At 35.8% G+C, this 22933-nt stretch overlaps 1 protein-coding gene across 1 annotated transcript; it reads right to left on the reverse strand.

Annotated features, from left to right (window-relative positions):
- Nucleotides 1-1308: 1308 nt before the first annotated feature.
- Nucleotides 1309-9099, reverse strand: mad2l1 (MAD2 mitotic arrest deficient-like 1 (yeast)). The gene is made up of 5 exons (XM_056462953.1): nt 8933-9099; nt 6261-6407; nt 4447-4567; nt 4170-4273; nt 1309-1603 (listed from the first exon to the last, which is right to left on the reverse strand). The coding sequence occupies exons 1-5, from the start codon at nt 8994-8996 to the stop codon at nt 1431-1433; spliced, it is 609 nt and encodes a 202-aa protein (XP_056318928.1). The 5' UTR covers nt 8997-9099; the 3' UTR covers nt 1309-1430.
- Between the last annotated feature and the right edge of the window lie 13834 nt (nt 9100-22933).

Below are 22933 nucleotides of genomic sequence, written 5' to 3' on the forward strand. Positions count from 1 at the left end.
ATGAGTTAACTGTACTCAAATGGCCTCCACAGTCACCAGATCTCAATCCAATAGAGCACCTTTGGCATGTGGTGGAGCGGGAGTTTCACATAACGGATGTGCAGCTGACAATCTACAGAAACTGAGATGCCATCATGTCATTATGGAGCAAAATCTTGGAAGATTATTTCCAGTACCTTGTTGAATCTATGGCTCGAAGGATTAAAGCAGTTCTGAAGGCAAAAGGGGGTCCAACCCGTTACTAGTAAGGTGTACCTAATAAAGTGGCCGGTGAGTGTATAATAATTTAGTAAGCACTTCAATTAGCACTTTCAGCTCATCAAAACACACTACATGGAAAAATGTAAGTCATATAATATTCAATAGAGTATGAATATAATCTGGATGTGCTAAATTCACTGTTGTCAATATCTTGTGATATGCCAGCATCTGATGTGAATTAATGGGATGCTAAAGCACACTCAAGTTCTGTAAATTCAACATACCACTCCCCACATCCTGTTTTTGCATATTATATAGTACAGATGTATATGATTCCAGATGGAGCCATGTAAAATGTAATATAAACCCACATGCTTAGGAGTACATGGAACAACTGTTCAGCACTTTTTTGGGGGGTGAACATACAAAATTCTGGTGTTGAAAAGCACTTGCATAATAAGATGATAAATGTTAGAGTAGCATATCATACATCCTCATCTAGCTCTGCAAGCAGTTTTTATTCTGCTTTTCAGACTAATGAGCCCAGCAGGTCTTCAACTGGGCCATCAACAGCTGAAGACTTTGATCTCCAAAGACGGAGATGTTCAAAGCAGAATGTGCCACCCTGCTTCACATCAAACACATTTACATTCTTTATGCAGCTACAAATTTTCATATTTGAGATGCTTGTCTCTTTTATTTGTGGCACACTTCTAGTCCTCCAGTGTAGCTAATTAATGCAACACTGCAAAGCAACAAGAAGAGCTACACTGAGAAGGTTGGAGTAAATTTAGTCCTTGTACAAAATTTTACCTGTTTATTTAGGAACATAACATGGTATTCTAAGTTAATCACTCATGTCAATGCTAATTTTTGAAATAGTAATTTTATATGAGTGCAGAACACACACACACAAAAACAAAAAAAAAATTTGAATTGAATTTTTTTTTAATTTATGAAGCCAGATGTGTTTCTTGACAGGCTGTGTAGAATTCGCCTGATGTAGAAATTGTTAACTTGGATTTTGTCTCCATCTAGAGTACAACTACTGCAATTTGCAAAAAACAAACAAAAAAAAAAAAAACAAACAAAAAAAACATTACAATCTTGGAAACGAGACATTTATTTTATGTATTGGGAAATACATTCGTTAAAATGACAACAAAGAAAAATAAGAAAGAAGAGCTTTATATAGATATGTACAGAAGACTGAAAAAACAGAAGAGCAATCACATGGAGTTTGTCCTCTTGTAGGCCACCATACTGTTCACCTTATGAATAGAAGTTGTAAAGGAACGCAGGCGCACCTCTTCTGATTGGTCGATTAGTTGAGGCCCAGACTCCTCCCATTGCTCAGGTACCTCAAGGTCTTTGTCTGTGTAGATAAGAAGGTCGAAGGCACCTGTGTAAACGGGACAACATTTGGTCATACAAGGGGTGGGGGAGTGGTGTGTAAAAAAAAAAAAAAAAAAAAAAAAAAAAAGTCAATTTTTTTTTTTAAACAGAACTTAAAAGACGCTGTATGTAAATTCTTGTGACTTCATAATGTCAAATAATAAAGCATCATAATGTTTGAAGTTATTTAAGGAACATGCTAAGTGATTCAAGTATTGTTCAAAACCGCAGAACAGCATGACTAACCAGAATTATCCAGGTTTATAGTATATTTTTTTATTGCTACATGGCAAACAAGTTACCAGTAGGTGCAGTAGATTCTCAGAAAACAAACAAGACCCAGCATTCATGATATGCACGCTCTTAAGGATGTGTAATTGGGAAATCAGTTGAAAGGAGTGTGTTCAAAAAAAATAGCAGTTGTAGTGGCATTCAATCAGTGAGATCATTAATTTTGTGAAAACAGGTGTGGATCAGGTGGCCACTATTTTATTTACTAAGCCTGCACTTGTTGAAAATTCATTTGCCTCGGGCTTTCAAATGCGTCATTCAAGACATTGCTCTAAAGAACAGCATACTTTGATTAAAAAGTTGATTGTAGAGGGGAAAACCTATAAAAATTATAGAATGTTCAGCTAAAATTATCTCCATTGCCTTAAGAGACGTGGAATAAAATGGAAGACAACCATCAACATGGATCGAAGAATAGCCAGAATGGCAAAGGCTCAGCCAATGATCAGCTCCAGGATGATTAAAGACAGTCTGGAGTTACCCGTAACGTTCTAATGTACTGTGACAGTTAGAAGACGTCTGTGTGAAGCTAATCGATTTTCAAAAACCCCCACGCAAAGTCCCACTGTTAAAAAAGGCATGTACAGAAGAGGCTACAATTTGCCAAGGAACACATCAACAGGCCTAAAGAGAAATGGAGGAACATTTTGTGGACTGATGAGAGAAAAGTTGTTCTTTTTGAGTCCAAGGGCCACAGACAGTTTGTGAGACGACCCTCAAAATCTGTCAAAATACTTGAAGTCAAGTTGCCTTATGCTGAAGAGGACATGTCCTTGAAATGGTGACCCTAAATACACTAGTAAATGAGCAAAGTCTTGGTTACAAAACAACAAAATGAATGTTACGGAGTGGCCAGCCCAATCACCAGACCTTAATCCAATTAATAACTTGTGGGGTGATAATAAAAATGCTGTTTCTGAAGCGAAACCAAGAAATGTAAATGAATTGTGGAATGTTGTTAACGAATCATGGAGTGGAATAACAGCTGAAAGGTGCCACAAGTTTGTTGACTCACAGATGTTAAGCAGTTATAAAAACTGTGGTCATACAACTAAATATTAGTTTAGTGATTCACAGGATTGCTAAATCCTAGAAACAAAAAGTTTTGTACAAAATAGTTTGAGTTTGTACAGTCAATGGCAGACACTGCTATTTTTTAAACCCACTCCTTTCAACTGATTGCCCAATTGCACATCCTTAAGAGCGTACATATCATGAATGCTGGGTCTTGTGTGTTTTCTGAGAATCTACTGCACCTACTGGTAACTTGTTTGCCATGTAGCAATAAAAATATACTATAAACCTGGATTATTCTGGTTAGTCACGTTGTACTGCTATTGTTTTGAACTTGTTTATCTGAAAAACAATGCTAAAATCAGATATTCTGCTTTAAAAATGTCAGTTACGTGCCAGAACAGCGGTCTTTGTTTTGGTGTCTTTAACCTGCCCACTGCCAGTTTATTACATTTAAATATATAAAACAAACTTGCTTGATGGAAAGATGACTGAGGGAGAGGAGTTATTTCTGAAGCAGGATTCCTTGTGACCATACCTCAAGAAGTACATGTTAAAATGGAATACCTTTAATTCTGATGCTGTGCTCAAAAAAATACTTTAGTAATTTATGTCAAGTACTGTAATGTTTTTAAACAACACAACAGTGAAGTACTCCAATTAATTTGTTGTGGTACTTGGCTAAATTATACTATGGTAATTACTATTAGTTCTAATAGTACTATTAGTTAATGATACTACATTATGTAGTGTTAATTCATTAAATAAGAGGTGTAAACATATACAATATAATGCTTATTCCTAAATATTTCCCTTTACTATGAATTACTAAATATTTTAAATGTGTAACAGCTGGTTTTATTGGATTTTTTGTTTTTACTGTTACATTCTATTATTTGTTTCTGTTTAGTACAGGATATTATTTACAGTAAATAATTGAACTGAACAATTTTGCCTCATGTGTTTCATTGACAGCTTTATTGATCACTAAGATTTAATTGACTCTGATTTAAGTTGCTGCAATTTAAAAATGGAAATGAGAAATAGCTTTGAAAATTGTAAAGTAGCTTTTAGCTTAGCTTGCTACACTTCCCAGAGGGTACCTTTTAATGTAGTTAAACTACATTTTACGTAGAGTAGCTCACAGCTTAGCTCATTACATTTTTTAAGTAGCTTCTCCAACGCTGGGCTTATGATTGTATAAGCAATGATCATGGAGTGACTGTGCATAGAAATCAGACTAACAATTACACATGCAGTTTACGTACAGGCAGTTTCTAGCAATGGTAAGAAGGTGACTGTGGCAGTGATCTGTCTGATAACAGAGCGAATTTCCTCTTGGATAGCTTTAATAGACTTCTCCCTGGGTGCACTGGAATAACAAAGGCATAGAGATACTATTATCATTCATATGTCAATCAAGTAAAAGAACAGTAAAACTAAATAGCTTTTTTTTTTAAGGTTAAAATGTTTATTAATGTTGGCTATTATTCTGCATTTTAATAGCTAAAACAGAATTTGGAGATTGAAGAAACCTGAACATACCTGCTCTCCTTTGCCGTCTTGTCGCACTGAATATCAAACTGCCATCGCTCAAGCACCTCATTGGTCTCCAGACATGTGATGACCACCACCAGTTTCTGAACTGTGCACTCAAACAACCATTCTATATAGAAAAAAAACAGCAATACTAAGGATTTTAACAGACCCAGTTATCAGTTTCAGTAAGTACTACTTGTATTGGCTAATGTTATTTTATGTAAATTGACTTTAAATTCATTCTAAAGTCATAAGCAATTTGGTACATCCCTCAAAACAGCATTGGGTCAACATTCAGCATTCGTTTTTCATTATAAACACTTAAGTGTCCCAATTCTGAAAAACAGACATGCCTTCCTCCTTTCATATGAACACATTCGGTTATATTAAATGATATCATTTTAATATAAAAAAAACTGCTTTTTAATAGCATAAAGGCACAATTTTCATTAACGGGTGAAGTAACACTATATGCAAACATCAGAGGCCAGCCTGTTGTACAAAGACAGTTTGGAGTTTTCCCCAGGTAAGTTCATGTTTAGCTTCACGTTGGTTATGATCATGTTTCGCCACTATGGTGACTTGCTCTACATGGCTAACCTACTCCGGAGCAGGTTTTGTTCGGGGATAGAGATCGCAAATTGTACTGGACCAATCAGCTGCCAGTAAAGTAACATACACATCTCATGCAATTGTCACTTCCAGTTTGTCATTTATGCTCCAAATTAAATAAAAGTATTTTTGGGTCAAAACTATATTTGTTGACAATTATACTTAATGTAAATAAATTATGCATATTTGAATATTATGTGTTTAAATACTTTTAAGTTGTCATTTAATATTAATGGCATCAAATTAAAATATGTAAAGTTAAATACATAAAGCTTCTAAAATGACTGTCATTTGAGACTTCAAGGTGTTTCTAATGCAGCGTCTATGAGAAAGGAGAGTAAATTTGACATTATTCTCTCCTCTGGCTACGGTCATCATTCATACCCAATTTTTTCCTTTTTCTGAACGTCTTTATATCATCGTGGAGTTTGTTTTAATATTTGCACAAATAAGATTGTAAAAAAGATGACTTGAAAAGGGTCTATCTTCAACAGAAAAGTGAATGCACTGACTCTTGAGACATGAATCAAACTGACCCTCACATGTTTCATCAGTTGGCTGTTTGCTGCACGTCACACATTAAGGTCAAATACTGTCATTTTAGTTTATCATTATTTTGTATCCCTATTTACAATAAAAACAGATGGAGTGTCAGAGGCAGAGCACCAAGATTACACACCAAATGATCCAAGTAAATGTGTATTTTTATTTTGAACAACAAACATGTTGTGCTTTTTTTAACATTTGTCACAAAAAAGCATCTTTTAAATTAATATTAAGGCATACAAGTCTTGATACCCAGTGTTTTCTTTAAAATAATTTAAAAAATGTTGTGCACATGATTTATGCTACTTTGTGAAACGGAATTCACTATAACGGTCTAAAAAAATAGGCTAATAGGTAAGAGATTTCAATGGTCTGTTATGGGATAAGACTTAATTCCATTAAATAATAATTTAATACCAAAACCAACTCTTCACTTGTATTTTTTTGGTGCTTGGTGAGTTCTTTAGCTACAACAACAAACACTGTAGTTCTGGACCAGTTGACATTGCCATTTCATTATCATCCAGTCAGTGCTTAAAATCCCTATTAGTCATGCCTTCTATGTGTGCACCTCCTACTACACTTCATAGCTACTATTGTTAGAAATTAACAGTCATAAATGTAAACTATTTCTTCCCTTGGACATGTGGGTGAAAACCAACCTTTGAGTTGTGAGATGACATTAGTGAGGTAATTCTTCAGTTTGGTATCTGTGGTCAGTTGAAGGCTCATGTCATACTGCGTGACTCTGGTGAAGGTCTCTGCTGGGTAAATTCCTCGCTGGTACAGGATGCTGTTGATACCAAATGCTACAAATAACAAAGACAAAGTTTTAAAAAGGCAGACACACGTCTAATAAACTACTCGATGTGTAACATTCAAGTCAAGTCGAGCTTTCTTGTCATTCTGCTACATGTGTAAACATACAGAAGAACGAAATGTCTTGCAGGACAACGATGCTACATAGATTAATCATAAATACAAACAACACCGGACATAAGAGCTATTATAAAAAAAAAAAATCTATGCATAACTAACATATTAAACTATACACATAGGACAGGCTTTGAATTGAATTGAATTTTATTTGACAGATTTTAGACAAGCTGTACAAGTATCCCATACAAAAGTATATATCCCATATACAAGTACTTTTACATAAGACTGAACAATGTTGTGCAGGATATTGTGCAAGAGAGGTATTAAGGTTTAATATTGTGCAAGAGGTATATTAAGGTTGAAGCAAGCAGTGAAACATGATTGTTGTACATTTATAGTAAACATCATTTTCATTATTGAGTCTTTGTAAGATAGAGTTTAGCTAAAGTATCAGGTGCATAAGAGAGAAGAGTGTTTCTACAGGTGGTTTGTCAAGCCCACTCACCTGAATAAAGCACAATTTGAAATGCAGAGTTTTCTAGAGACAATGAGTGATTAGGAAAGTGTCTATAGTGCAAATGTGCAACCTGATGCAAGAGTCAGAGAGACCAGAGTGTGTCCTTTCCACAGGTGGTTTGTTAAGCCCACTCACATGTATGGGACATACTCAGGAATGCATGGGGATGGGATTTCAGAGGAGAGTTGTTGACTGGAGTTGAGGGCTCTAACAGCCTGTGGGAAGAAGCTGTTGAGTAGCTTCTTCCACAGCATATATTTGATACAATTTCTTAAAATTATCAACATTATGAAAATTTTGCTGAAAAAAAAAATCTGAATTACAACATGCCTTATGACTATGCCCACACGGAATCTGCGCACGCAGAAATCCGCAGATTTTAGCCCTTCATTGAGTCTATTTATTCACTTGTGTAAATGTGCGCAAATTTAGATTTATTCAGTTTTTAAATTAATTTCAATAATAGTATTTTGATATAATAGTAGTAATATTAAAATGTTTATATGAATTGTTTACAATACAGTTTGCAAAGTAATATTTTCTGTCTTTTAGTAGAAATATTATATGATAGACTTGCTTTGTTTACCAAATAAGTGGATCTAATTAGATTTACATTGTAAACATTGAATTAAAGTTAAAAAAAAGTATTTTTTTTATTTCATATATTAGGTTTTTAGTTATGATACTCCTAAAATCATTCCGCATAAATCCACAGATTTCTTACAAAATTCTCTGCAGAAATAGCAAAAAATGTCAGCAGATTCTGTCTGGCCCTTACTCATGACATACAAATTGATTGTTTATCAAGCAAATTAATGTATTATATATTTTAATAAAAGTCTAGATTTTTAGATATGGACCGTCATATTTCAAATGAACACTTACTGAACTTCATTCATCCAACTTTTCATTGATGTATTTTAAAAGAAAAATAATGATTTCCGTTTGATACTTTTACTTCAAGTTTTTTCTTTACCGGGAACATTCAAATAAACACCTCTCAGTCAGTGTATTACATTAAATTTGATGTTTCATTTCAATTTCGTCTCACTTCTTGCCATATGAATAAATTGAGGTAAAGTTGGTTTTATATTTGCACATTCCTTCAATTAACGTTCCCTATATTATTTACATAGAGGTAAAGTTGGTTTTATATTCGGATATGCAGACATTCTCCTTAACATAATTTCAGAAAAGTATTCTTTGCAAATTCTAAACAAGGAAATCATATAAGCAAATAATTAAGTCATACTTGCATGCTAATTTCGATCGAATATTCAAAGTAACATGGTAAACAAAGAGACTTCTAAATGAATGAATGTGCGAATATAAAACCAACTTTACCTCTATATTATTTACTACGTTAATTTCAATATAGTGTCTGAAATCATATGTAAATATGACTTGAAAACAGCATTAGCACTATTTCATTGACTGTAGCACTATTTCACTGACTGTGAACAATGTTGTACTTTGATATTCATTGGTTAACATGATATCACCATTTAAAAATTTCAAATAATACTTTTCTGAAATGATTTTATTAAGGAGAAAGTCCTAATGTGCGAATATAAAACCAACTTTACCCTTAATTTATATTCGCACATTCAGACTTTCTCTTTAATAATATCATTTCAGAAAAGTATTATTTGCAAATTCTAATCAAAGTTAACGTTAGTCAAATCACATTAGCACCCAATGAATAAGGTACAACATTGTTCACAGTCAATGAAATAGTGCTAATGTTGTTTTCAAGTCCTATTTAAATATGATTTCAGACCATATATTTAAATTAGCCTGGTAGATAATATAGGGAACGTTAAATTAAGCAATCTCAATTATCTCAATGTTAAAAAAAACAATGGCCCGAAACAGAATCTTCAGACGCCTCTCGCTTTCATCATTCAACGCATTCACGCGCCCCAAAACATTACTTACAGAAAAACTCTGCAACAAGCTCCGCGCTCCCCTTCAGCGTGATTCCCTTCAGCGTCTTCGACATCTTTAGTCGATTTTAGAATGTTTAGTTTGGTTGAATAAGACTTCTGTCCTCGCTGCTTCTTGTGTTTTTTTTCTTAACCGCCGACTAGTTTGAATCTAGACGCTGCGTCTGGCGGAAGCATATACGTCATCACGTCAATCCCGGAACTACGTTTTTCAAATTCTTCTTTCTTCAGTTTCATGGCGGGTATCACTGCATTATCGCCACCTACTGCATTGAAGAAAAAACTTTTAAATAAAGAATTAAATGATTCTGTCCTCTGAAGATACACAGAGACTCTGTTCCATAAGTAAATATATATTTGAAGCTTTAGCTCACAAATTCCCGACTTCAATTTTTCAGTATTCCCATCTAAGATCATTTCTCAGTATTTCTTGTTCCTTAATTTTACATACATAAATCTAAATATTTGAAGGTGAAACCTGTGTTTTGTGCTTTTTATAATGAGATTCTTTAATTTACAAAATACAAAAAATACAAAATACAAAAAAGTTAATTAAAACAAAAATTGCAATTAATCTTCTGTCTTTGATAGAAAAATATAAATTAGAGGAAAACCCCTAGTCCTTTTTATTTAGTTAATATACTTAGTTATGTATTATTTTGCTTATAATTATTTTAAGTAACATATTGTTTATGCAGGTAATTTGTTCTTTATTTGCACCTGTTTCCTTTTTTGTAATGTAAAGATGTACTGATAATGCCAAGTTGTTGTACATAACTATATGTTCAATAAAAAAATAATAATTCTTGTTCCTTAGTAGCACAAGCGCAAATAACATGTTCTGATTCTTCTGTTCCACATTTCTGGCAAAATCCTGTTGAAGATTTATTTATTTCGTGGTATTATTCAGCATAGTGTGTGAGCCGAGGCTCAAACCAGTGACCTTTTTGCTGTGAGGCGGCAGCACTACCTGCTGCGCCACCACGTCATCCCTATATTATATTATATTATATTATATTATATTATATTATATTATGTTATGTTATGTTATGTTATGTTATATTATATTATATTATATTATATTATATTATATTATATTATATTATATTATATTATATTATATTATATTATATTCATTTATTCATTCATTCATTTTATTTTCTGCTTAGTACCTTTATTAATCTAGGGTCGCCACAGTGGAATGAACTGCCAACTTATCCAGCATATGTTTTACACAGCGGATGCCCTTCCAGCTGCTACCCATCACTGGGAAACATCCACACACACTCATTCACACACAAACACTATACAGACAATTTAGCCTACCCAATTCACCTGTACCGCATGTCTTTGGACTTGTGGGGGAAACTGGAGCTCTCTGAGGAAACCCACGCCAACACGGGAAAAACATGCAAACTCCACACAGAAACGCCAACTGACCCAGCCGAGGCTCGAAGCAACCTTCTTGCTGTGAGGTGACAGCGTTACTAACTGCGCCACAGTATATATATTATATTATATTATATTATATTATATTATATTATATTATATTATATTATATTATATTATATTATATTATATTATATTATATTATATATACTGTGGTGCAGTGGGTAACGCTATCACCTCACAGCAAGAAGGTCGTTGGTTCGAGCCTCGGCTGGATCAGTTGGCATTTCTGTGTGGAGTTTGCATGTTCTTCTCGTGTTGGCGTGGATTTCCTTCGGGTGCTCCAGTTTCCCCCACAAGTCCAAAGCCATGCGCTATAGGTGAATTGGGTAAGCTAAATTGTCCGTAGTGTATGAGTGTGTATGGGTGTTTCCCAGTAATGGGTTGCAGCTGGAAGAGCATCCATTGTGTAAAACGTGTGCTGGATGAGTTGGCAGTTCGTTCTGCTGTGGCCACCCCTAGTGGTATTTCTTTTGATTATTATTGCTTCCACCTATTAGACTTTTTAATGAAGATAAGCTTGTTTTTATAACAAGATAACAGATAAGTGTTTAAAAGGAAATACTTAGTTTAATTTAAGATTATCATCAGTTTTGCTTCGGGTCCCTTTTCTCTGCATTTTAGCATTTTGCTGGATGTTTTGCCTTTGACATATACCACCAGGCCCTTTATGTTAAAATGACATCAAAATGACATCAAATTACTCTGTATATTTTCTGTGTGATTGATGTCGTATCATAAAGGTGCTCACTAGAATCAACCAATAATTTTGAAGTAAGGATGGACAGAGGAGAGCCAAAAATCATTTTAATTATTTCAAATGTGGCTTGACATAAAAAAACTTAAACATACATTTATCTGAAAGCAAATTAATGGTATGTGAGTTGTAGGTATATGGGGGGAAAACGAACACTGTAAGTTGGCATTGCCTGTGGAATTGTGTTATATTGCTGCTTTTTACCACTTAGCAACGGATGTTTATCCATACTGCAGTGCAACAATGAAATATGAGTCCCATCATCTGTTGCCCAGCACGTCATCTGCCTGCTTCCTGTCTCCGCTCCCCTCCACGCAGATGTGCAGTATTTGTCATACATGACAAGTAGCCTAAAAGGGGATTTACTGGCTGTGTCTATAAACTGAGATTTTGGATTCTGAGCTCATGACTGCCCTCCGCCACCCTTTTTATAAAGCATAGCTTGATATTATAAATTATTGGTTACCTATTATTTATAAAGAGAATATAAAACTAACATTTACTACATCTGCTAAATAATGTTTGCAGTCCATGAAACAATATGTAGAGATAATATGTAATGTAATGTGTGTATTTATATGCAGTTAGTGTGTTTTCACCAAGTGGGACATGTTCCTAGAGTAACATCCATGTTGATCCTGGAGCAACATTCCAATCAGTCAGAATCAGAATTAAGGTATACATTTACAGCTTATGCTAAATTTAGGCTTGCGGTTAGGGTTTATGTACTTCTGATTGTTATCCAACTATTATTCCCTTTAGATTTTAGGAATAATTTACAGTTATGGTTGGGTTTAGGGGTAGGGATGAACTTTTTGAACAAAAATTATGTTCCAGGATCAACATAGATGGTAATCCAGGAACATGTCCTACTTAGTGAAATCAGGTTATTATATAGCACGTTTATCGTGTATGGCCATACATTCAAATCACTTGAGGGGGGTCTCTCCACACCACCACCAGTGTGCAGCATCCACTTGGATGATGTGACGGCAGCCACAGGACAATGGCGCCATTGTGCTCATTACATACCAGCTGTAAGAAGAGTGAAGACACAGTTATAGAGGCACTTTAATGAATGGGGATGATTGGGAGGCCATGATTGGTAAGGGCCGATGGAGGGATTTGCAGAAATCCCAAGTCTCCTTGAAGTTCTGGGAGTCCCCTCCAAATGCATAGAGACTCCTGGATGGCCACAAATGAATGATAATCTCCCGGAAATCACGCATCTCCCACCTGGTGGTCAAATACGTCACATACCCCTCTCCACCGCATCCCTCCCTGCTCCCTTGCCCACAATTTTATCCTGCAATCTCCAGCAAATCATCTCTGTCTCCCCCAGAAATGACTTTTCCACACTTGGGATGTCTGGATTTGGCCAGGACACAGGGTTTAAACCTCTACTCTTTACGAGAAGTACCATGGGATTTTTAATGACCACAGAGAGACAGGACCTCAGTTTAATGTCTCACTCAAAAGATGGCGCTCACTGACAGTATAGTAACACTCCTTCATTTTACTGAGGCATTAGGACTCACACAGACTGTAAGTTGAGCGCCCCCTGCTGGCCTTACTAACACCCCTTCCAACAGCAACTTAGTTTTCCCTTGTGGTCTCCAAGTGTATTTGTCTGTGGACTGCATACGTACATCACGCTGTGTGTCTGTCTGTGAGAGCTGCACATCAGAGGCGAGCTCATTAATATTCATAACAGTCCAAGTATGGTCAATAATGGACCTTCTGGTACTAGGGGTATTTCAAGGAGTAAGACAATGAGCAAATAAAAATATTTCTGGAGTTTTTTTTAACTTATCCAAGCCATATACCTACTATGTGGATTAATTAACTTTATTAGTTATGGGTAGGCTGAATTTAATAAATCTATCTTTGTTTGTTTGTTTTCTTACAATGATTAACACTCCTGCTGTAAATCGATCAACGTAACTGATTTATATCAAAGACTCTAAAATACACAAGACATTTCACTTGCATAGTTTTAAATGGGGTAACAATGGCAAATGAAGCCTCACCTTCTAGTACAAGAGCCAGTCAGTGATTGATATAGACTGACCATTCTCCAGGGGACGGGCACGGACCAGATGTGAATTTCTGCAGAAATGAAACTAAAGAGACAGTTGTGTAATTTTATTGTTGTTTCCTAATATGAAATTTATTCATAAACTTGGCAAGCAATTTTGGAGAATTTGATGTTTCCCCATTCAAACAGAATGCCCGAGCATACAGCCCGAGAAGCCTTAATCCCAGCTTCTTTGCAAAAAATGTTCAGTGGACATGTTATTATAGAAACATGGTGCCTGTCAATCAATTCGGTGGGTGGGGAACCCGCACTCTTCGTCACGTTGTGGTCGGCCTCAAAATCATTGGGATTTAAGTCCTATTGTAATCTCAGGAAATAAAAAAAAGAGATTTGTTGTGTTTTTATCACTCCAATATGATAGTGAATACACTATACATCGAGACAGTTCTGTTCAAACAGCTTACAAAAGTTGAATTTTATCATAGGTGCCTTTTAAATTGTTTATTTTGAACATTAAAACATGGGCATCCTGTCACATTTGCTGAGTAGATGTGGAAAAACAGTGCAACATGTTAAATGCATGCGAGTGTGTGTGTGTGTGTGTGTGTGTGTGTGTGTGTGTGTGTGTGTGTGTGTGTACAACAAACCTAATAATGCATTTGTGTATGGCTCATTCATTATTGCAGAAAGGCTGAATACACTCCACAACAATTACATTAAATAACCCTTCTGAAACTTCCCGGTTCAGTCTTACTGTGGTATTTGGTGTCTGTTTCATCAGTCCGAGTTGCTTTCATTCATTCATTATGCTGTGTTTGACATTTGACACTGAATATCCAAATCTGAATCAACATGCCCAACAGTGGGAGGGGAGAACTAGCTCATTTGCATTTAAAGGCACAGGCACAAAAACAGCTAAAATTCCCTCTGACCCTGACAATCTCATTCATTCATTCATTTTCGGCTTAGTCCCTTTATTAATCTGTGGTCGGAACAGCGGAATAAACCACCAACTTATCCAGCATTTGTTTTATGCAACGGATGCCCTTCCAGCTGCAACCCATCACTGGGAAACACATACACACTTATTCCCACACACATACACTACGGACAATTTAGCCTACCCAATTCACTTGCACCGAATGTCTTTGGGCTGAAACGCCAACTGACCCAGCCGAGGCTCGAACCAGCAACCTTCTTGCAGTGAGGTGACAGCACTACCTACTGCGCCACTGCGGCGCCCCTTTGACAATCTCAGCAGGGTAAAAAAAATTATCTGATGAGTATATTGAGTATTTTGAAACTTCACAGACACATCATAACCTTAGAATTATAAGGTTCTATCTGACATTTTTGTCAAAATTGAGTTATTCACATATTCTTATTAAATGACAACTTTTTTACATTATGGGGTGTTTTTTTATGAGTTGTTAACATTTTAAGAGTTTTTATTTAAAAAAAAAAAAAAAATGTTTCACACACACTGTTTGCTATGGAAGAGAAAAACTTTGAAGTTCAATATCTCAAAATCATTCAGAACGCAGATAGAACCTTATAATTCCAAGGTGACGACATTATGGAGACACCGAATACTTATTTTACAACTTGTAAGAAGGGGCAAAATATGAGCTCTTAAAATATACAATGGGTTCATTTGTAAAAACAGATAACTCAGGTTTATTCATTTTCATAATTATTTTTTGTTTCAAATAAAATCTTTATACATTATTTCTTGTTTATACTGAATAAAAGGTCACTTGTATCATGTGAATTTGGGGTCATGGCCTTTGAGTGGTGTCAGAAATCAGTCCTTAAAGCTCCTCTCTAAACACATTACCAAACTATGCTCTTATCCTATTGTGCATTAAAAGGTCAGCTGAGACTTAACCTACCTGCCACATCAGCCCATAATTGAAATTCTGTAAATACCACAGAAGGTTAACTCTAATAAAAAACCAAAATCCCTGCCAACTGCTATAGGTATCCGGAAAACTAACATATGGATAACCCAAGTACCATAACTTCCCTTGCATCCCATGTGGACATTACTGTCTCAGTGGACATATTCAGCTCCACTTACTGTGCTTCTCAAAATTCAGCAAGCCCCTCGAGGGATGAATCTGCTTTCTGCCCCCCTCTCCCTCTGCAGCCTCACAGAGAGCCTGTTGTCCCTTGTTAAAATGCTGCTAGTTCAGTCTGTGCGACTTCAGGTTTTAAAAACACAATATAAAATCAGGGACACGTCCTGGAACTGATTTATAAAGTGAGGCAACAGAATAGGAGGCTTTGTCAGTGTTCTTCTCTCCTTCTCTCCTGCTCTTATATCTTTTCACCAGGTTGAATTTGCAGTAAGAAAACAAACAGGTCTCAAGAGGTGTGTGTTTGCCAGAGCACTTCAACTCAGCTGAAAAAACGGCTACTTTCCGCTCAGACACGTGTCATATGTCAGCAACTGCCCTCTTTCCCCAGTGAGCTCCCCTTGCTTTTTACAAGATGCAAAGTGTGCACACAGAAAGCTCACTATTTAGCATTGACACACTATTTATAGCAGAACTGTGGCCAGTGGTGTTCGTTTACCTAGAGATGTGTTGTAATCACTAGGTTTTGGGTCTACAGCTCTGAGTTTAAATGAATGAGCACTATGTAGTTATACAGTGGCCTTCTTTCAGCTAGTTTTTAAAAGTCTTTTAACTCTGGCTTCTTATTGCTGTAGATGTTTATGGATTTTAGGGTTGATATCTTGTTGTGTAACTCAAATTAATAACTGCTTTTTAGATCGAGCAAACTGAAAAACCGATGCACTCTTTTTCTTTTAATAATAAAACATGCAACTCTCGCTACTGCAAGCTCCGAGGTGTATCTACTGGGGTTGCAATTGCCACCCTGGGAGAAAAAAAGCATTGCCACCACAGCAATGGTAACCCAGTGTATTGAATCTAAACAAAGTACCTTTAAAACATATGTTTCAACTCTCTGTGATCAGCTGCACCTTAAAAAGTTTTTAAAACAGAACATGTTTGTAATAAAGACAGTATCATCATTTCAGAAAGGCTTGATTAAACTCCACCACAAATACATGAAATAAACTTACTTGGTATTTTTGACCAATGAGCTGTATTTCAGCTTCATTCGAGTATGTCTCTGTCACTGACTGCTGTTTATCTGACATACCGCATCATGAGAAGCAGACACGCACATGGGAGCAGTGGACGTGGAGAAGTGGCTCATTTGGATTTAAAGCCACAGGCTACAAAAACAGCTACAATGTATTCAGACAGCAAAATGGGCAGATTCTGGAGGCTATAATAAATAATCTGATGAATATTTTGAGCTGAAACTTTACAGACACATTCTGGAGACACCAAAGGCTTATCTTGTAAAAGGGATAAAATAGGTGCCCTTTAACATCCACAAACTGGGACTCCTGTTGTGTGATTGAAGCGTTCTCATTTATAGTTGTACTGGCACACAGCTGTGGTGAATCCAACAATTATGAATTACATAGAAATTGTATAGTCTTTTCTTTATTTAAGTGTACCACTTAGTTCCTCTTTATGTGCGGCTGGATCACAGTAGTTACAACGGATCTTTTAAAGTTTCTTTGAAAATCCTGCCTTGTGTACTACATGATAATATGAATTAATACTGAGACATGATATATGTGCCAGGTGACGTGGTGCCTGGTTAACACTGTTGCCTCACAGAAAGAAGGTCTCTGGTTCGAGTCCTGGCTGGTCAGCTCTGTGTGGAGTTTGCATGTTCTCCCCGTGTTTGCGTGGGTTTTCTCCGAGTGATTCGGTTTGCCCCTCAGTCCAAAGACATGCGCTATAGGTGAATTGAATAAACTGAATGAGTGTGTATAGTTGTTTTCCAGTACTGGGTTGCAACTGGAATGGCATCTGCTGTATAAAACATTCTGGATAAGTTTCATTCCACTGAGGTGACCCTTGATGAATAAAGGGACTAAGCCAAATGAAAATGAATGAATGAATAATGATATATGCACCAGTCAATCAATATCAGTAGGCAGGGATAACCACACTTTTGGTGCAGTGTGGTTGGCCTTAAAATTTCTGAAACTTGCATCCTAAATGGTCTTGATTTAGTTATTCTCTTCTAATATGGCTGCGAAGGCATATTCCTACACAAATTTCTGTCCAAATTTCAATAGCTGATTTTGCATGAACCTACATATTATTTTGTCGTGTCATCCTATTCCAGAAAAAAATATTAAAAAACTATTAAAAAACGTTTTCAAACATTTCTCCTAAAAAGAAATAAGGATATACTGGCATTAAATGGATGCTCTTGTATCTCATAAGAAAGCTTCTTTAACAAACTTTTATTTGTTTTTATACACATTGCAATACCTGTTCTGTATACTATAGAGAATAGATGCATACTACTACACTGTAAAATCCAACAGTCAACTTTATCAAATGAAATGAGTGTAGTTAACTCAAAATGTACTGAAAGTTAATTCTACTCATTTGAAAAGAGTTCTGAACTCAGTGTTGAAGGTAATGAGGTAATTAAATACCTCATTGCTTCAACTTAAATGGAGAAAGTTCACAGTACTCATATAGATTAGTTTTTTTTACCCAAATGGTTTGTAGCAAATATGTTTCCTCAAACGGTTTGAGTTGCCTTAACTTATTGGGTTTTACAGTACTCAGTTGGCTTGAGTTCTCTTCATTTATTGGGTTTTACTATGCTCAAAATGCTTCGTTTACTCAAATGGATTAAGTTCACAGTACTCATTAGGATAAGTTTTTGAACTTAAATGGTTTGTTGCAATCGGTTTCCTAAAATAGTTTACCCTATTTTACCCTATTTTTGGGGTTTTTACAGTGTACTGGATGTGGACATCCTCTGCAATTCCTGGACAGTCATATGCAACAGTCTTTGCAGCTGAAGACTGGCAGCTTAAATCACAAGTGTTTTTTATAAGAATTTTTTATAAAAGCTCCTAATTTCACAGGCAAATTGTTTTACAGAAAGTGTTGAAAATATGGTTGTTATCTCTGAAGTGGCCAACTTACCCCACTCAGAATCCATCCCACATGCATTAAATCTGGCCTCTTAGTGTGCTCTGAAACTCCCTGCTGTGTCAAGTCTACTTTCTAGAATTGAGAGAATCTCTTCATTTTTTCCCATGGAGCACAACTGCTACTTTCAGGAGAAAAATAAACTTGTCATACCCTGAAAAAAGACTGCTCCAAGTGGAGTAGTGCTTGTTAAATGACGGAATGTATATTTAGAATGTTGCTGCAGTGTTGAGGTGATAAGAGCAGAGAGTGACATCTGCACTTATTTTAATGCCATTGGAAGATACCACATGACTGATGTCTAAGAAAAACAACCTAGATGTGAATCTCATTTGATTATTTGATGAACAGCACTGGAGTCACAAGTGGTCCAAGATATTAAATATGCCATTAAAGCAGATCGCAAGAAGAGGTACAGAGAACGTTCTTCATGCATCCTCTACACTTGATCCTCGTTTTAGGGTCTGCCTTTCTTCAGAGATCAGAGACTGCAGACGTAGCAGAGTGACTTTAAAGGCTGCATTGCTAGAGGACATTGCATAATGTTTCATTTTAAATCTAATTTTACAGAGTTAAAAGCTTAGGTTAATATGCTTGTTTAAGGATAATTGGTAACTGAAAATGTGCTTAAGATGTGAAGTATATGGATATTTAAAGTTGTGTTCATCCAGAATGAGGTCAGAAGCAACTCTTGTCTATCCCATTAAACTAGCCTTATCTTTGCTTGTGAGTCTGCTTGGCTGCACATTGTTAGATCCTATGATGGAAATGAAAAGATCCTGTAAAGCACATGTGTCTAAGCCAGTTCCTGAAGGGCCGCAGCTCTGCACAGTAGTTCCAACCCTAATTAAACACACCTGATCAAACTAATTGAGTACTTTAGACTTGTTTGATACCTACAGATAGGTGTGTTGAAGCAAGGCTGGAACTAAACTCTGCAGGGCTCTGGCAATCCAGGAATTGACTTTGACACCCCTGCTGTGGAGCATTATCCTTGCTTATAAACCCAAAGACACTTTTTTCTCCACACTAAGAGAAGCCAGTCGAGGTGGCTCAGGCATCTGTTTTGGATACTTCCAGGACAACTACCTAGGGAGGGATACCCAGGACACACTGGAGGAACTATATCTCTCCGTTTGTCTGGGAACATCCCGGAGGAGCTATCTGCTTATTAAGTGTGACGTCACGTGAAGCGGCTTCCAGGTCCAAGCGTTCTATCAAACTGTATATGGAGGCTCAACAAATGGTAATAATAAATGTTTACAAAATAATGTAATACTTTCAAAAATCACGATCGCTATATATATATATATATATATATATATATATATATATATATATATATATATATATATATATATATATATATATATATATATATATATATAAATAAATTCTTTGGATTTTTTTCCCTTTTTTAAATATTTCCCAGATGATGTTTAACAGAGCAAGGAAATTTTCACAGTATGTCTGATAATATTTTTTTCTTCTGCAAAAAGTATTATTTGTTTTATCTAGAATAAAAGCATTTTTTTATTTTTATCAACCATTTTACGGTCAGAATTTTTAGCCCCTTTAAGCTAATTTTTTTTGGACTGTCTATTGAACAAACTATGGTTATACAATAACTTGCCTAATTACCCTAACCTGCCTATAGTTAACCTAATTAACCTAGTTAAGCCTTTAAATGTCACTTTAAGCTGTATAGAAGGGTTAAAATATTATTTACTGTCATCATGGCAAAGATAAAACAAATCAGTTATTAGAAATGAGTTATTAAAACTATTATGTTTAGAAATGTGTTGAAAAAAATCTCTCCGTTAAACAGAAATTGGGAAAAAAAACAGGGGGGGCTAATAATTCAGGGTGGCTAATAATTCTGACTTCAACTGCATATATATATATATATATATATATATATATATATATATATATATATATATATATATATATATATATATATATATGTATATATATATATATATATCTATATCTATATATATATATATATATTTATATATATATATATATATATATATATATATATATATATATATATATATATATATATATAACGCTGTTCCTTTTCATGCTTACTTGCTGACTGCTTACCTCCGAATGGACGTTTTTTTCCACTGTTACCTGTTTGTCCATTGGCTCGCCATGTACGTCATCGGACTTGAGACACAGAGAGGAGCTGACCACGATGACGGGGTTCAAGTTCGGTGAATAACAGTTCCAGAAAGTGAGTAAGACAAAATCTAAAGCCAAAAAAACGAAATAAACAAGTAAATAACAGGGTGAGAATGTGGTAAAATCTGAAAACATGGTAAAAATCAGTTAAGGGCTTTTCTTTTTCTGGATTGCTTTTTAAACTGTCGGTTGGGTTTAGTGAAGTGGGTGGGCGGGTCAATTTGTGCTTTTGAAAACACTATTGGTTGGGTTTAGGGAAGGAGGACAGTGGCCTCTGGTGGATTTACGCGAGAACAGCAGGCACGAATGGCAATCACGACAGAAAGTTGAGATCTCGAAAAGCATACACAGCGGCCTCTGGCGGATTCCCGAAAACAAAAAGTCTGGGTTGGTTTTCTGTTTTCCTCTTTATATGCACTACACGTTTTCCTAGAAACACTTCATGTTAATGGAGAACAATTTAGAACTCTGTGCACTGTGCACTCTTCACGTAGATGAGTGGGCTTGACAAATCACCTGTAGGAGACACACTCTTTTCCTCTTCATATTCACCAGACACTTTCTTATAAACACACCACGTCTTTGGTGAAACATTGGGCTTGATAAAACCACTTGTAGAAGACAAACTCTTTTCCTCCCCATATGCACCAGACACTTTCTGATAAACAATACTCATTTTTGGAGAAACGTTGTACAATTCTGATTGGGTTTCACTTGTATGAGACACTTTCTTCTCTGTGTATATGTGTTTAACCTTTTTATGTGTACGATTACCACTGTGATCAGCCTGGTCCATGAATCGTACAATCACACCGGTGTGATTAGCAATGCTCAGAATGCATGTCATCTACTGCAAAAATTTAAATCTGATGGTTCACGCTGAAGCATAGAAAAAGATGTAATAAATCCCAATTTCCAAACAAATAACATTTCTATAAGCTTTCAGACCTTCAAATACACATAACTACTAGAAAACATAACATTTAAGTTTTGTAATGTAAAATGTAAAAATGTAAAAATACACGCTGAAGTCTATATTGTGATGCCAATAATTTATTTTCTTTACTGCTTAGTCCCTTTAATAATCTGGGGTTGCCACAGCAGAATGAACCGCCAACTTACCTAGCATATGTTTAACGCAGCAGATGCCCTTCCAGCTGAAACCAAGCGGCAACCTCCCACTCTCCATCATGAATCTAATACAGAAGTAACTAAAACTGCAATTCATCGAAATTCTGCTAGTCCTGGCTCCATAATAGAGGAAATTTCTATTGAGCCCACTGTTAAAATGGCTGAATTTACAGCAGAAAAAAAGATGTTTACAGCCTGGTACAAAGAACGATTTTGGTTCATATAGCTAATATTACCCTTCATGACAACAGTGGGGGGGGTTTATAACTCATCTGTTTCATTTATATTTGGTTATAATAAGTTTGCATAATTAAGGGAGTGGCCACTTGAGTGACAGCTAGGTCTCGCTGATCGCCGTCTCTTCACCACAGCTGATTCCTGCTGATTAGCCACTGAACTTGGCATATATACATCGTATTTTTGTTTTGTTTTAGGTGGCTTTACACAGTCGGTTGCTTTGCACTTAATTGTGCTCACAAATCACTCACGTGGCCTCCATTTCCCAGGTGAGTGAAATGATATACTTATATACCATCTCTATAAATGTATTTGTTTTATTTGAAATCATTTATCATTTATATTTTCTTTATAACTGTAATGCACTCCAGAATCTGACAGACTGATTAGCTGTAGGCTATATAACACTCATCTTAAACAGTGTCATACAGTGTTAAGTCTGGATTTTATAAATAACCTTGCATTTACTAACACAGACTATATTTAAAGTATTTGGAAGTAATTCACATTTTTCTCCTGTAGAAAAGCATCATAAGAACAATGTTTAGTGGTTCAATGTATTACAACAGTGTTTTTAAAAGACGAAATACTTTATTGATATAGTATACAACCAAGCACATGTGGTCAGAACACAAAGGAGTCGCAGGTAATGAAAAATTAAGCATTTCTCCCAGAGAAAACCCGTCTAAGCAGAATGCTACCGGGCGTTTATAGCTCCGCTTAGGCTCTGCCTCTTTGCCCTTATTTAGTCACCCATGGTTAGAGTTGGCCATGCCCATTTTTAGCTTCATTTGCATTCTTCAGAAACATATGGGTGACATTACGGATACTGAAAATGACAAATAAACATGTTGTAATCCAGCAACTCTAACCTCTCCTGCAGTGCAGACTAAACATGTCGATCAATTAATATGGTCATTATTAAGCTGTTTAAAAACAAAAAACCTTCTAAACAGAGGCTTATCATAGCATCTCTTTATTACTGCTCTCTGATGAGTTGAAGGGCTTCTTTTATCCTCATTTGTAAGTCGCTTTGGATAAAAGCATCTGCTAAATGAATACATTTAACATGTAAATGTAATGCATGGTTTTTGATTGCTCTCATTGATCATGTGCTCTTATGTCATGTTTTGTGCCGGC

The sequence above is a fragment of the Danio aesculapii genome, chromosome 7, assembly GCF_903798145.1.
Source record: "Danio aesculapii chromosome 7, fDanAes4.1, whole genome shotgun sequence".
Lineage (NCBI taxonomy): Eukaryota > Metazoa > Chordata > Actinopteri > Cypriniformes > Danionidae > Danio > Danio aesculapii.

Excerpts from the sequence above, each read along its gene's own strand:
- mad2l1 (XM_056462953.1), bottom strand. The coding sequence starts at position 8,996 with ATGTCGAAGACGCTGAAGGGAATCACGCTGAAGGGGAGCGCGGAGCTT. Across the intron at positions 6,408-8,932 it reads GCTTGTTGCAGAGTTTTTCT|CATTTGGTATCAACAGCATC; the intron begins GTAAGTAATGTT and ends TGTTATTTGTAG. Across the intron at positions 4,568-6,260 it reads TGTCATCTCACAACTCAAAG|AATGGTTGTTTGAGTGCACA; the intron begins GTTGGTTTTCAC and ends TTTTCTATATAG.